The sequence below is a fragment of the Canis lupus genome, chromosome 8 (genome assembly GCF_048164855.1).
Source record: "Canis lupus baileyi chromosome 8, mCanLup2.hap1, whole genome shotgun sequence".
In the NCBI taxonomy this organism is placed as follows: domain Eukaryota; kingdom Metazoa; phylum Chordata; class Mammalia; order Carnivora; family Canidae; genus Canis; species Canis lupus.
In genome coordinates, this window is record NC_132845.1 from 49,850,445 (window position 1) to 49,865,304 (window position 14,860).

Here is a 14,860-nt window from a genome sequence, read left to right on the forward strand (position 1 = left end):
GGAATAGAGTGCATAATAGTGTTAGCTCAATATAGATTTGGTCAGTTATGATTTTTTTTTTTAAATTTTTAAATTCTGTTTAGAGAGTGCATAGGAGGAGAGGGGCAGAGGGAGAGGGAGAGAGAGAATCCCAAGCAGTTTCCATGCCTAGTGCAGAGGCTGGGGCTCAATTTCATGACCCTGAGATCATGACCTGAGCTGAAATCAAGAGTCAGATGCTCAACCAATTGAGCCACCCAGGTGCCCCTTAATTAGGATTTTTAAAAATCACATTATCACTATTATATCAAAATTATTTTGTGGTTGGAACTGACAACTATTTAATTAACCTCAGAGTCAGATTTAAAGTGTTTAATGGATTTATATCGTTGAGTTGTAAATGTTAACAGATGTGCCAAGATTAACTCAGAGTAGTTCCAACTGATAATTTTGAAAGCATTCGAATCATTACTCCTTCAATACACAAAACCAACTTAACTGCAAATTAGAAGCTTATAATGAGTCTGTTGCTCTCCAGTTTTTCAATGAGGATTGTTGAAATTATTTTTTAGTTTGGGGATAACATTTATGTCTACTTGATTGATGCCTGTGGGAGGAATGCGGAGCTTCTATTTTCTCTGGGCTAGCAGTTTGCTCTTGACCTCCCTGGGTGAAGTGACTTGAACTTGTTCAGTCTCCTTCATCTGCACTGAGTAAAACAATGATCATAACTTGCAGGAGTAGAGGCTGCATCTCCCCACGGCCAAAATCCAATAGTAATTTCAATTTTATTGTAGCAAAGTGATTTCCAAGTCATACCCAATTATGACAGGCAATACTTGATATAATGAAATACCACCACAGGAGAAGAAATTAGATGGATTTTTTTGGTAGTCTATTTTACTAGAATGAGCACTCATTGTCTGGTGCTTTACACATTTAAAAGGGTCAAGTGTATCAGACAGTGTTTCCAGCCTCAGCTTCTGTCACTCTGGTCTTGATTTGCCCATGGTTACTTAACTGGTATTCATCAGTGTCTGGTTTGGTCATTGTAGTTTGTGCAAGAGCCCAGAATGGCTCACTCTGTATTTTTTCTGATAAGAGATCTAAACTCTTCTGTATAAGATTCGAAGCTTGTTATCATTTGCCCTGCCCACGTCATTAACATCAGCATAGGCCTCAGCCTTTCAGATCTGTTCTCTCTTCTGCACCCAGGACTCTTTCCTTCCCACTGTTCCCCTGGACACTTCCTTCCCTTCTCTTTGCCTATTCATGCCTATCACCTCTGCTCAAAGCAGACTTGAATGTTTTATGACTGATCCTTGCTGAACCAGGGACTGGTTTTTGTTTTTTGTTTTTTTTTAAAGATTTTATTTATTTATTCATGAGAGACACAGAGAGAGAGGCAGAGACATAGGTAGAGGGACTTGATCTCAGGACTCTGGGATCATGCCCTGAGCCAAAGGCAGACACTCAACCACTGAGCCACCCAGGTGTCCTCCCAATATCTGGTTTTTAAGGTCAGAAATCCTTGGGGTTAAGGGAAACATAAAACCTTCTTCCTGGCAGCACACAGAATACCTGTTCTTGTACACAGGAAGTATTCCAATTAAGTGCTCCTCGATGTGGATTTGTATAGTGAATGACTGAATTTTTGTTTATGTTCATTTAGCCAGCCATTGGCAAGTTTGTGATAATCCAAACATTATTTTCTTGTTCTTACAATATTAGCTATAAATTAGAACACTTGGGCTGTTGAGAGAAAGTTAATTGGTATTTTTTATTTCTTAGGTTTGCATTTTTTAAAGTTCTTCCTGGGGATTATGAAATTCTTGCAACTCATCCAACCTGGGCATTGAAAGAGGTGAGTATTTCAGTTGTTGATAGCTGTGCCAGCAGTGTTCTGGTTTGGAGACAAGGATAGAGGGCTCATTTCAGGGTATGAAATGAGTTTATGGTTTTTCTGGAAGTAAATGAGAAAAAAGACAATGCTGCTGATTGATTCGGTGGTATTTATAAGATAAAACTCACTGTAGCAGATGTTCCTTCTGTTGTTTTTGGTTTTAGGTGACAATACTGTCTTCCTGCTGTGAAATAGGTCTGTTATTAACTATAGCTATTTTAAGCTGAATCAACACCAGAAGGACCTGATGAGATTTATTTGTTCTTTTTCCAGTCTGAAACAGCAATCTATAAACATACTTAACATTCTAGAAACCATTGCACGTGTGCCCAAGGAGAATGTAAAAGAATGCCTATCGCAGTTTTGTTTATACTAGCAAAATATTATAAGCGACCTAAATGTCCGTTAAGTAGAGAGCAGAATGTGGTTTTATCACACAGAATCCTGTAGGACAGCAATGAGTGAAACAGAGCTACGTGGATCAATAGGAGTACATTTAAAAACATAAAGTTGAGGGAAAAAGGCAAGTTGCTGAGGGTAAGGAAACACAGTATTGTTTATACAGTAATTAAAAACACTCAGGGTACTTCCACTTACAGATAGAGTCCTATGTAAAAAAAGTATGAGGATGTGCATGAGAACGGCAGATACTATATTCATTATGACACTGACATCTATAGAGGGAGGCAGGAAGGGATTTCGAGGTATGCAAGACTCGAATTATACTTCTGCTTTTATTTCTTAGCTGGTTAGAGTGTGTATAGGTGTTCTTTAGAGTAGTTTTTATATCTTTTTTAAAGGTATTAGAGATACAGAGCACAAGTGGAGGGGAGGGCAGAGGGAGAGGGAGAAGCAGACTCCCTGCTGAGCAGGGAGCCTGACATGGGGCTTGATCCCAGGATCTGGGATCATGACCTAAGCCAAAGGCATATGCTTAACCCAATGAGCCACCCAGGCACTCCCAATGATATCTTTTTATTTGATGGAAATAGTTTATGATAAAAGATGAAAAAAGGAAGAAACAGACCAGGTGAGGTTTTGTAATCACTACAGGAAAACAAATTGAAGTAAGATTTAAAGGACATTTCAACACATTAACTTTTATATTAGTTTTGAGGCTGTGTTTTGTTCTTGCTAAGGAACTATTAGAATCAGTATTTTAGTTTTTACTCTATAGTTTTTAAGCATTTAGAGTTGATGGTATGGTTTCACACTTCTACTTATCTGTATACTATTTATGACTGCAAGTTTTCAGGGGGTTAAAAATGTTTTATTTAGAACTCATGGCTTATACATTGATTAGAATAAACTTTAAGGCTTATATTCTTAATCGTATGTATAAAGGAATTTGAATCTATTAACATAAGATTGTATTTAAAAGTAGATCATGCTATTAAAAGTCACGATAATGATTGTCTTTGGCAGATAGTACCTGGAAATTAGTGTGAAGGGGCTCCTGGGTGCTGGTTACAGGGCATGTTCAGTTTGTGAAGATCACTGCTCTGTACACCTAGACTATATGCATTTTTTTCTCTGTGAACTGTGCTTCGACAGCTTTAAAGTCACATGCATATATACCATCAAACATGGAAAAAAGTAAAGGATGCTCATTTAAAAAAATTGCAACAGATAGACCAGAGTAAAGGAGTGGTAACAGAGGTGGAACATTTGGAAGGTGGAAAAGTGTAAAACAAACCGTTCGCGACGCAAAGGAGATCATCATTGTGATGGACATTTTGCCACATTTCATTTTAATTCATTTTGCTTGCGAACACGTGGTTGTGATTCTATCACCTTCCCAGTTTTCCATGTTACTCCCCACCCCCTCATTAATATTTTAGCTTAAGCATATCTTCACGGTTGTTAAACACTCCGTGAGGATTTGTTACTTGGGAAGTTAAAATCACCTTCTTCCTGTAGGCGAGCACCACTGTGCGGGTGACCAACTCCAATGCCAACGCCGCCAGTCCCCTCATCGTGGCTGGCTACAATGTGTCTGGCTCTGTCCGCAGTGATGGGGAACCCATGAAAGGGGTGAAGTTTCTTCTCTTTTCATCTGTAGTTTCCAAAGAGGTACGTAAAAAAGAGCCAAGAATGGGTGAGATTGTGAGAACGCAGGCTGAGAACACACTGAAAATGCAGGCCAAGGTAGGGGCACAGTCTCTACATGTAAAAGCTTTGCGTTTCTTGGTTGACTCGCAAGAACCTGAATGTCTGTGGTGGGAGTGGGCTCCAGTGGAAAGTGCACAGGCTCTGAAATCTCATACGCAGGTGCAGACAGATCACAGCTCTGCCTTTTGCTGGCTGTGTGAGCCCGCCACTTGCCCTTCCAGAGCTCTATTTCCTTGACCGCAGAATAACGCCCCACTGTAGGGAAGGACGATGACATCGTTTGTTCCAAGAAGACCATGCCAGTTTTTTTAACTCCCCAACTTGAGTGTAAAAGTTTTTGTTCATTTTACCTCCCTACTATGCCGTGGGTTTCAGAAACATGTGTTTTGTGATGTAAAACTTAGAAGAATTTTCTGCTAGTGTGGCCGTTTGATGGTAATGAGAACCTAGGAGTGGAAAAGGAAGTCATTTTCTTTTCTCCCCTTGACATAGGATGTCCTGGGTTGCAACATCTCTCCAGTGCCTGGCTTCCAACCCCCAGATGAGAGTCTGGTGTATCTGTGCTATGCAGTCTCCAAAGAAGATGGCTCGTTTTCCTTCTATTCCTTGCCAAGCGGGGACTATACTGTGGTGAGTGGAGAATATTTGTGTTTTCTGGACATTGTAGACTCTGCAGACACAGCGAGAGTCAATGCCATTTGGGTGTTAAAGGGAAAAAAATGATTGCCTTGCAGTTTCGCGACCGATTTCTTTAGCATTGTTATTTTGGACGAGACTCAGACTTCATCAGTCGTGGCTGCAAAAAGTTTGGGCCTTCCTCTTTTAAGATCAGCAGCAGTTATGATTAATAGTTTCTCTTGGCTCGCCTCGAACCCCTTGTCGTTTGTGGCTTCCTGGGTCGATTATTAATATTGATCATGTTGTGGGCTCTTAGTAATTAACAGACCCTTCCTTCTAGATTCCCTTTTATAGAGGGGAGAGGATTACCTTTGATGTTGCTCCTTCCAGACGAGACTTCGCAGTGGAACATGACAGCCTGAAAATTGAGGTAAGACCTCCCTCCAGAAGGGACAGGTGTTTGGGTTTCCCATCTCTGGGCACAGGTGTTGCAAACATGTTTACGAAAATCAGTATTTTATCTGGAAGGGCTGGGCTGTGGGAAGAAACCAGAATCTTGTGCTCTGTTCCAGTTTAGCCTGGGATCCACTGTCACAGAATTTCTTCACATGAGGAATGTGGAGGCCCCAGTTATAGCTACTTTGTTCGTTGAAATGTATTTATTGAGTGTCAGTCTCAGGTGGCGATTCAGGTACTGTTCTAGGGGTGGATGTACCCTGGGGACCCAAAAAGCTGCAAATTTCTATTCTTCCGGAGTGCAATGGCAGAAAGAAACAATGCACTTATAAATAGGTATGTTAGGTAGTACATTAGGAGGTGGCAAGTGTTCCATAGAAAAATAAAGAAAGGAGGTGACACACTTCCAGGATTGAGACAGGCTGCAGTCTTCCTGGGTACTTGTAGGCAGTCCTTGCTGTGAAGGTGATGTTTGAGCGAAAACCTGAAGGGGTAGGGGGAGAGGCGTTGTGCCACACAGACTTCTGTGGGAAGAGTGTTCAAGATGGAGAGAGTGACATGTGCAAAGATCCTGAGGCTGCAGTGTGCTTAGAGGGTATGGGGTGCCCCAAGGAGGCCAGAGTGGCTGGCGTGGAGGGAGTGAGGAAGGGAGAGATGATGAAGCTGCTTATACAGGACCCGGTGGGTCACTCTGGGTGAAGTTCTGAGCAGAAGAGAGGTGTGAGCCTCTGGCTACCATGTTAGGAAGAAGCTGGCAGGGGGCAACATGGAAGCAAGTGACCAGTTGGGAGGCTGTGGCCATAAACCAGGGGAGAGCTGGGAGCTTGGGCCGCAGGGAGGGGGAGTGAGAGGTGGGGTGATGGATGGGGTGATACATGGCTTGACAAACTCCCTAGATCCTAGAATAGATGGTAAATGTGTTTTCCATTGCATTTATATCTTTAATTACAGAAGTAGATAATGGCTATGATAGAAAATTTGCCAGATAGAGCAGATTCCCCAAAGAAAATAACAGTCTTTCATAAATGGACCTCCTAGTGTTACAGTTATTGAAAAAATTAGATTTTAATCGCGTTCTTTTAATGTTGCATTTGAAAGTACTGTGTTGAAGTAGCTGCGGTTGGTAGAAGCTAGCTTTTAGGTCACATGCTCAGTGGGGTTCTGACGGCTTTTTAAGATTCCTTAAATCACTTGCCGGCTTTGTGCACACTGGAGGTGGATGGGGGTGGGGAGGTGTCCTTGCTTGCTTTGTGCGGGGCTTGTGCATTTGATCTCGACTAAACACCAGTTTTTAAGTAGAGACATGAATGAAATTTCAGGGAGTAGCCTGGAAGCCGCATGAGGTCAGGTGCATTAGTGATGTCTCATTCTTCACATATTCCTAAGGTGATTTAGTGCCTGGCACAGAGCAGGTGTCTTGTAAAAGTAGTTGTTGAGTGAATGCAGGAATTGGTAAGTAGATAAACCACATCTTTTTAGAAGGATCAGGAAGGGCTACCTGAATTAAAAAAAAAAAAAAAAAAAAACAGGGCAGCTGGGGTGGCTCAGCGGTTTAGTGCCTCCTTCAGCCCAGGGTGTGATCCTGGAGATCCGGGATTGAGTCCTACGTCAGGCTCCCAGCATAGAGCCTGCTTCTCCCTCTGCCTGTGTCTCTGCCTCTCTCTCTCTGGGTTTCTCATGAATAAATAAATAAAATCTTTAAAAAAACAAAAACAAAAACAAAAAAAAAACAAAAAAACCATTGAATTTTTAAGAAATCTCTCAAATGCTCTTGTATGTATGCGTGCATTCATTCATCTGTTCTTGGATTCAGAAGTGATTTATTCAGTGCCTACTGTGTACCAGCTGACTAAGACAGAAAAGGTCACTATATTCATGGAGGTTACATTCTAGTAAGAGGTAGACAAAGGAAGATAAATCAAGGACATTTGAGATATTGATAAAATTTGGACCAAGCTAATGAAATAGGCTAGTGTGATAGTGAGTGGCTGGGGTAGAAAGCAGGGGCAGGGGCCTCTGAGATGGGATGGATAGTCAGGGAAGGCCTCTTGGAGGTGGTGATGGCTTGAGTTGAAACTGGAATGATGAGAAGGAGGAGCCTCCCCCCTGATCTTGTCCAGAGGTGGGAGAGAATGGTCCAGGCTGAGAGGGGCAGCTGGTGTAAAAGGTCCACGGGAGGGATGCCTGTGGTGCATGCATATAGTCAGCTTGAGGACCCAGGGATCAAGGTGGCTGGAACATAGTGACTCCAGGGAGAGCAAAACCATGGTACTCACGAGCTGGAGCATAGACACATGTAAATCAAGCACAGGGTGTGGTAGTGGGTGCGGAAGGTGACCTCGGTGGAGTGAACCAAGATTTGAATTCAGGTTATGGTGGGAAAAGACAGGACACCTGGCAGGGGTAGGATGCATAGGATGGATTGATATTGGAGTGTGGGGAGGGGGTCCCAGGTGACGCTGTGGTTTGAGGTCAGAAGACTGGAGGTGATGTGGTTCACCAGATTGGGAGCATCTGGAGGGGAGGAGGCAGGACGGGAGCAAGTGTTACGTGGTGGTGGGGGGAGCAGGAGGCTTTCAAGTTTGATTCTGTGATCTTTAACTGGGGAAGTAAGCCTGTAGATCTTTGGTACTCAGTTATTTGACAAACATCAGGGTGACCAGAGTGTAAGAAGCAGACAGACCCCCGGGGAACATGCAGAGGTGTGGGAGCAGCAGGAGTCAGGGGAGTGGGTTGGGACCCGGCTGGGACTCGGGACTCCTGCACCCATGGCTGTGCTGAGCGCTGGCGTGAGTGGACGAGGAGGGCCTTACCGCTCCGGCACATGTGAACCTTCTTCCTATTCTTCATCTTCCAGCCTGTGTTCCACGTCATGGGATTCTCTGTCACTGGGAGGGTCTTGAATGGACCCGAAGGCGAAGGCGTTCCAGAGGCCGTAGTCACTCTGAATAACCAAATCAAAGGTCGGCAGCTGTGTTGACCCCCCAGAACTGTTTGCCAGTACTGGATTTTGATCCCAGAGAGAAATGGAAGGGAAACTATCTTAATGGTGCTGTGAAAATATGCCAGCTTTTTGTCTCAAGAGGGGATGGACAGCTGTCTTTGGCTCATCTTCTATTTGCATCTTTTTGTTTTCTAGTCAAAACCAAAGCTGATGGCTCATTCCGCCTGGAAAACATCACCACGGGGACGTACACGATCCATGCTCAGAAGGAACACCTCTACTTTGAAACCGTCACCATCAAAATTGCACCTAACACACCTCAGCTGGCTGACATCATTGCCACAGGGTGAGGTCATTGTGTTTGGGTCTGGAAGTGCCTGTGTGGACGTTTGAGAACAAAATTACCTTTGATCTGTCTGTGTGTTTCTGCCAGGGATCCACATGGGGTCTTAGGCACCTGTAAGAAATTCGGGCGGGGGGGGGGTGGGGGTGACCCCCCGAGGAAGATTAGTGCTAAGTCTTACAAACTGAAGGAGCTAGTTATATGTCGATGCTTAGGGAAAACTGTCTTGCTTCAAAGTTAGAATGAGTCTAAGTTAGAAGAAGATCTCTCTATATCTGACTTCACATCTGCAAGACCTTCCATGGCTTCACTCTCAAGGACTTTGGAAGATAGTATAGTTGTTTGAGAAAGTTTGCTGTGAGATGCTTCCAGTCTTTGTGACCGTTCTTCCTGCTTTGCTGTACTTACTGCGAGTATGAGAGGGGATCTGGTAGTTGAATCTCTATGGTCTTATCCTACAGTGATACCATGTGGTGCAAAGAACCTGGGCCTTGGAGTCAGATCTCAGATCCTTCTCTCACCTACGTGTAACCCCTGGAATGGGGGAGCTACATCTCTCTCTGAGATAGCACTGGATACTCACTGAACCATAACTTTAATGGAGTTAGGGCAGGGTCTTCCTGGAGAGAGGTGGCAGGAGCAAAGGCACGCAGTCTAGAACAGCACAGTGTCTGTAGCTGGGAGCTTATGACTTGGTGTTGCTGGGCAGGCCAAAGAGAGTGATGAGGCTGGAGGGACAGATCTCAGAGGACCTCTGGACACCCCACTGGAAGAATGAGGCTTTCTCCAGCACGGGTCAGGGGGCCAGCAATCCATTTTGAGCATAGAGGTGACATGATTAGATTTTTGTTTTCAGGGACACCTGGGTGGCTCAGTAGTTGAGCGTCTGCCTTTGGCTCAGGGCGTGATCCCAGCTGGGGTCTTGGGATCAAGTCCCACATCGGGCTCCACACAGGGAGCCTGCTTCTCCCTCTGCCTGTGTCTCTACCTCTTTCTGTGTCTCTCATGAATAAATAACATCTTTAAAAAAAAAAGATTTTTGTTTTCAGAGAGGCACCTTGGCAGTAGTGAAGGATGACTCTGAAGGGGACAAGATTGGGGCTCAGGTAGCATGAAAGCAGACTTGATGGGGGCTTGCCTTAGGGGGAGATCAAGGACGGGTTGGAGGAGTATTTAGGAGTTCCCAGTTTGAGAAGCAGGATGGCTGTGGCGCCCCCAGCTGTGGGCAGGGAGAGGAGCCTGTTAGGTGCTGAGGGTTGAGCAGGACCACCAGGTGGCACTCTGCGCAGATGCCTGGACAGGTCGTAACCCAGGGAGACCCTGCCAGAGGGCAGCCAGAACCCTAGATGTGTAAAAAGCAAGTAGAATTAGAAGAGCAGGCCCCAAATGGAATGCCGGTGTCCGAGGGGTGGCCTCAGGAGGATCCAGGCAGTGGGTTGTAGCTGTGAGGTCAAACCTGACGGTCAGGGAGGCCCAGGAGCTGAGCCTCGAAAGCATGCTCCATTGCCTTGGTTACTGAGGAGACGTCAGTGACAACTTCTGTAGACAGGTAGGGGTCAGGGTCAGGGATTCTGTGACAAATGAGTGATTGGGAAGTACATCACCGGTGGGAACCCTGTACATCATTGCGTTAGAGCTTAGAAAATCATTTTGGATTCACAGCCTGCCTTCTTTTCCCTCATAAACATTTTTGAGCAACTACTCTGGGTGAGGTGCAGTGACAGAGGCTGGTGTGTAGCAGTGAACTCATTTGGCATTGACAGAACCAAGGATTTCATCTTACTGGGGAGACAGGTTTGAGCTGAGTAACTTGTGATTGTAAGTTCTGGTAGGTATGCAGGGAAGAGGGGCTTTTTTTTTTTTTTTTTTAATTTATTTTTTATTGGTGTTCAATTTACTAACATACAGAATAACCCCCAGTGCCCGTCACCCATTCACTCCCACCCCCTGCCCTTCTCCCCTTCCACCACCCCTAGTTCGATTCCCAGAGTTAGCAGTCTTTACGTTCTGTCTCCCTTTCTGATATTTCCCACATATTTCTTCTCCCTTCCCTTATATTCCCTTTCACTATTATTTATATTCCCCAAATGAATGAGAACATATAATGTTTGTCCTTCTCCGACTGACTTACTTCACTCAGCATAATACCCTCCAGTTCCATCCACGTTGAAGCAAATGGTGGGTATTTGTCATTTCTAATAGCTGAGTAATATTCCATTGTATACATAGACCATATCTTCTTTATCCATTCATCTTTCGTTGGACACCGAGGCTCCTTCCACAGTTTGGCTATCGTGGCCATTGCTGCTAGAAACATCGGGGTGCAGGTGTCCCGGCGTTTCATTGCATTTGTATCTTTGGGGTAAATCCCCAACAGTGCAATTGCTGGGTCGTAGGGCAGGTATATTTTTAACTCTTTGAGGAACCTCCACACAGTTTTCCAGAGTGGCTGCACCAGTTCACATTCCCACCAACAGTGTATGAGGGTTCCCTTTTCTCCGCATCCTCTCCAACATTTGTTGTTACCTGCCTTGTTAATTTTCCCCATTCTCACGGGTGTGAGGTGGTATCTCATTGTGGTTTTGATTTGTATTTCCCTGATGGCAAGTGATGCAGAGCATTTTCTCATATGCATGTTGGCCATGTCTATGTCTTCCTCTGTGAGATTTCTGTTCATGTCTTTTGCCCATTTCATGATTGGATTGTTTGTTTCTTTGGTGTTGAGTTTAAGAAGTTCTTTATAGATCTTGGAAACTAGCCCTTTATCTGATATGTCATTTGCAAATATCTTCTCCCATTCTGTAGGTTGTCTTTGAGTTTTGTTGACTGTATCCTTTGCTGTGCAAAAGCTTCTTATCTTGATGAAGTCCCAATAGTTCATTTTTGCTTTTGTTTCTTTTGCCTTCGTGGATGTATCTTGCAAGAAGTTACTGTGGCCGAGTTCAAAAAGGGTGTTGCCTGTGTTCTTCTCTAGGATTTTGATGGAATCTTGTCTCACATTTAGATCTTTCATCCATTTTGAGTTTATCTTTGTGTATGGTGAAGGAGAGTGGTCTAGTTTCATTCTTCTGCATGTGGATGTCCAATTTTCCCAGCACCATTTATTGAAGAGACTGTCTTTCTTCCAATGGATAGTCTTTCCTCCTTTATCGAATATTAGTTGAGGGAAGAGGGGCTTGACACTGAGAGGACTCGCACTGGGTCACTGAGCCCAGGGAGCAGCAGTTAGCTAAGTGAAGCACTTCCCAGGCAGCGGGAACAGCATGTTCCAGGGCCTGGAGGGGAGGGAACAGAGCTTTCTGGAAGGTGGCCAGTGTGGCTGGAGGCAGCTGGTGAGGTTGGAGAGCAAGTAGCTGGATTGTGGAGGTGGGCTCTTCCTGCCCCCCCCCCCCCCCCCCCCCCCCCGCCCAAATGCAATGGAAAGCTGTTGAAGAGTTTTCACCAAGGGAGCGATAGGGATCAGGGCATTTTCAAAACAAAAATTTTTGTTTTCTCTTCTGGCTGCTATGTGGAGACAGGATTGCAGGGAGGCCAGGGTGTGAGTGGAGGGACTCGATTGGAGGCAGTGATAGTTGTCTGGAGATGTGGTGGTGGCGGGATCCGGGTGCCGATCAGGAAGGGTGAGAGTAGTGCATTTGACAGATACTGTGGGGAGGGAGTCAGCAGGCCTTGTGCTCTTGAGGTCCCACATTTCTTATTTGAGCAACTGTATAGATGGAAGAGATGCTATTCATGGAAATGGAGAAATATATTTATATTTATTTTTTTCCTTCAAGTGGAATATTTGGGACAAAGAAAAATGATATCATTGAGCATATTTGGGAAAATTCAGTTTCCTTTTGGGTCACCATAGCACACTTGCCTTTTAATTCATTCCTATTTCTTACTTTAAAAAAAAATCCCAATTTATTTGAGAAGGAAATGCTTTGGCTTCTGTCCAAATGACTAATGAGACTATAGTTATCTTGCAATGCACCAGAATTCCCAGGTTTTATCCATAAATTTTTTTTTTTTTTGTTATCCATAAATCTTGATGAAGAAATTTTGTGACACAAATCAATTTCTAAGGGCTTCAGTATAATAAAACACCTGTCCTACCAGCTTTTTAGTTCAGTTTTTTTTTTTTTTTTTTTTAACTAAAGCCAATATGCATTTGAGGTTTGGGGTAACTGGCCACTTCTCTTTGAGAAAATTAGCAAAAACAGGTTGGATGGTTAGAATATTTAAAACTTGGAGAAGCAGAGAAGTTCAACGTGGATGAATAAGGTGACATTTCCTGGGATGTGTACACAAATCAAGAGACTATGACATAGATCCTTAAGAATAACTCCTCAATATTCCCTTTCTGCCCTTTTATTCTGAAATGCCCAGAAGAGGGAAATGAGAACCAAAATGTGTACCTTCAAGTCTAGATCAGAGACCTGCACACTTTCTGTGTAGAGGGCCAGGGAATAAATATTGTAGGCTTCCTGGGCCATGTGGCCTCTGACAAACCCACCGGAGCCAGCTCATAAATGGATGGGCGTGGCTGTGTTCCAGTTAATCTTTATTTGGAACAATGAAATGTGAATTCCATATGATATTACAGGATATTACTATTTTGATTTTCTGCCCCTCTTAACCCTTCAGAAGTATGGTTGAGCCCAGTTGGTTGAGCCACTCCTGATTTTGGCTTAGGGCATGATCTCAGGGTGAGATCGAGCCCCTCTCTTGGGCTCTGCACCGGGCGTGGAGTCTAAGATTCCTCTCTCCCTCTCCTTTTGTTCCTCCTCTCCTTTCAAAAAAAAAAAAAAAAAAAAAAGAAAGAAAAAAGAATGGAAGTAAAAGTGGGAACGACATTCCTAGCCCACAGTCCATGCAAGAGCAGGCTGCTGGCTGGACTTGGCACGTGGGCCCTCGTTCCTCGCCCGCTGCTCTTGATCGTGAGCTCATGTGGCAGGCTGGTCACTTTGCTCTAAAGAAGTGATTGGCTCGTGGTCATTATCGTATTTCACACACAGTCTGCCACCACTTTGTTGTTTTCCACCACTTTTTATTTGCATCGGGGAGGGGGTGGGGTGGGGGGTGTTCCAGCCTCGAATGTACCCCCATAATTATCCAGCATTCCCAGCCACCTTTTCTGACTCTCTTTCTGTCACAAGTATCAACTGATTTTTATCCAAAATGACTCTTGATTCAAAAATACAACCTTTAGTCAGTGGAAGAGACAATCATGGCCTCCGGCTGTGGTGCATTATTACACTTTAACAGGTCGACTGCTAAAAAAGTGAAGAACGGCACTTAAGGATGATGGTCTTTGTTGGTCTTTCTCAGCCTGGGGATGCGCCTTTCATGCCTTTCTCTGGGTGCACTTTCCGGCACTGCACATACTGCTCATTTAGAACCCCCAATCCGAGCCATGACCTGAATGGAACCTTTCAATTTAAGTCGATTTTGTGGCTCCTAGCTCTTAAGGAATTCAGTTTCAGCTTTGTAATTATTTTAAACTTAATTACATTTTCTGTTCCCATCTCCTCGATCACTTTTATGCACGAATTATATATAATCACAGGCGAGGAAGGCATCTTCAGGGACCCTGCCTTGTTTCACGTGGGTGGTGCCATGGGTTTGGAGGGCTGCTTACAGCCCTTGCATTTAAGCTCTGGCCCACATTCTCTGTCCAGGGCTGCTATACCATCAATGATCCAATTTACCTGAAACATTTTTATCATCTACAGATTTTCTGAAAATTGCTTCTGCAGTGGGGGGTGGCACATGTCCCCCAGAATGCACAATCAGCCCCACCGTGGGCCTCTGCTGTGTCTTTTCCCTCACACAGGGAGGGGTTCAGCCTTCCTTCCAAAGGTTGCTTTTTTGGAACTGGAGTCATTTGGGCTGCTTTTCTATCTCTCTGTTAGGGTTAAACTTGTCGCCAGGAGTGGGGCAGGAAGAGGGATGTGCAGTTTGGGTGGGAGGCTGCCTTTCTCCTGTTTTAATTGAGTTCTCATGCTGGAATGAATGGGCCCCTTGTTGCAGGTTCAGTGTCTGTGGCCAGATATCAATCATTCGCTTCCCTGACACTGTCAAGCAGATGAGTAAATACAAAGTTGTCCTGTCGTCTCAAGACAAGGACAAGTCTTTGGTCACCGTGGAGACAGATGCCCATGGATCATTTTGTTTTAAAGCGAAGCCAGGGACCTACAAAGTCCAGGTATGATGAGTTTTATTCTATATAAGATATTTGAAAATAACAGTGATTTTTTTAAAGGGTTATTATTAGCCAAATTGGGTAACAGAAGGGGCATTTCTAGTCCCCATTTCTTATGAGGTATTTATATTCCTGCATGTCACAACAGAGCAGACAGGCACCCAGTCTGGAAATGATACACAGGCTTCTCTTTCTTCCAGTCTCGATGTTTATTAGGAGTTAGTTCCAGGCTGCCAATCACACCTCCACCGTCTCATGCTTTTGGCTACTCTAGAACATCCATAAGTCCCCAAATTAACCCTTTATTAGTGGCAGGTG

General features: G+C 44.3%; 1 protein-coding gene across 1 annotated transcript in view; it reads left to right on the top strand.

Annotated features, from left to right (window-relative positions):
• Window positions 1–14,860, top strand: part of LOC140638492 (BOS complex subunit NOMO1) — a 57,501-nt gene that overhangs the window by 9,343 nt on the left and 33,298 nt on the right. The window contains exons 6-12 of the mRNA XM_072835909.1: window positions 1,771–1,843; window positions 3,803–3,955; window positions 4,487–4,624; window positions 4,953–5,042; window positions 7,926–8,031; window positions 8,208–8,358; window positions 14,371–14,545. Of these exons, the coding sequence (XP_072692010.1) occupies window positions 1,771–1,843; window positions 3,803–3,955; window positions 4,487–4,624; window positions 4,953–5,042; window positions 7,926–8,031; window positions 8,208–8,358; window positions 14,371–14,545 (886 nt within the window). The remainder of the gene's footprint in view (window positions 1–1,770; window positions 1,844–3,802; window positions 3,956–4,486; window positions 4,625–4,952; window positions 5,043–7,925; window positions 8,032–8,207; window positions 8,359–14,370; window positions 14,546–14,860) is intronic.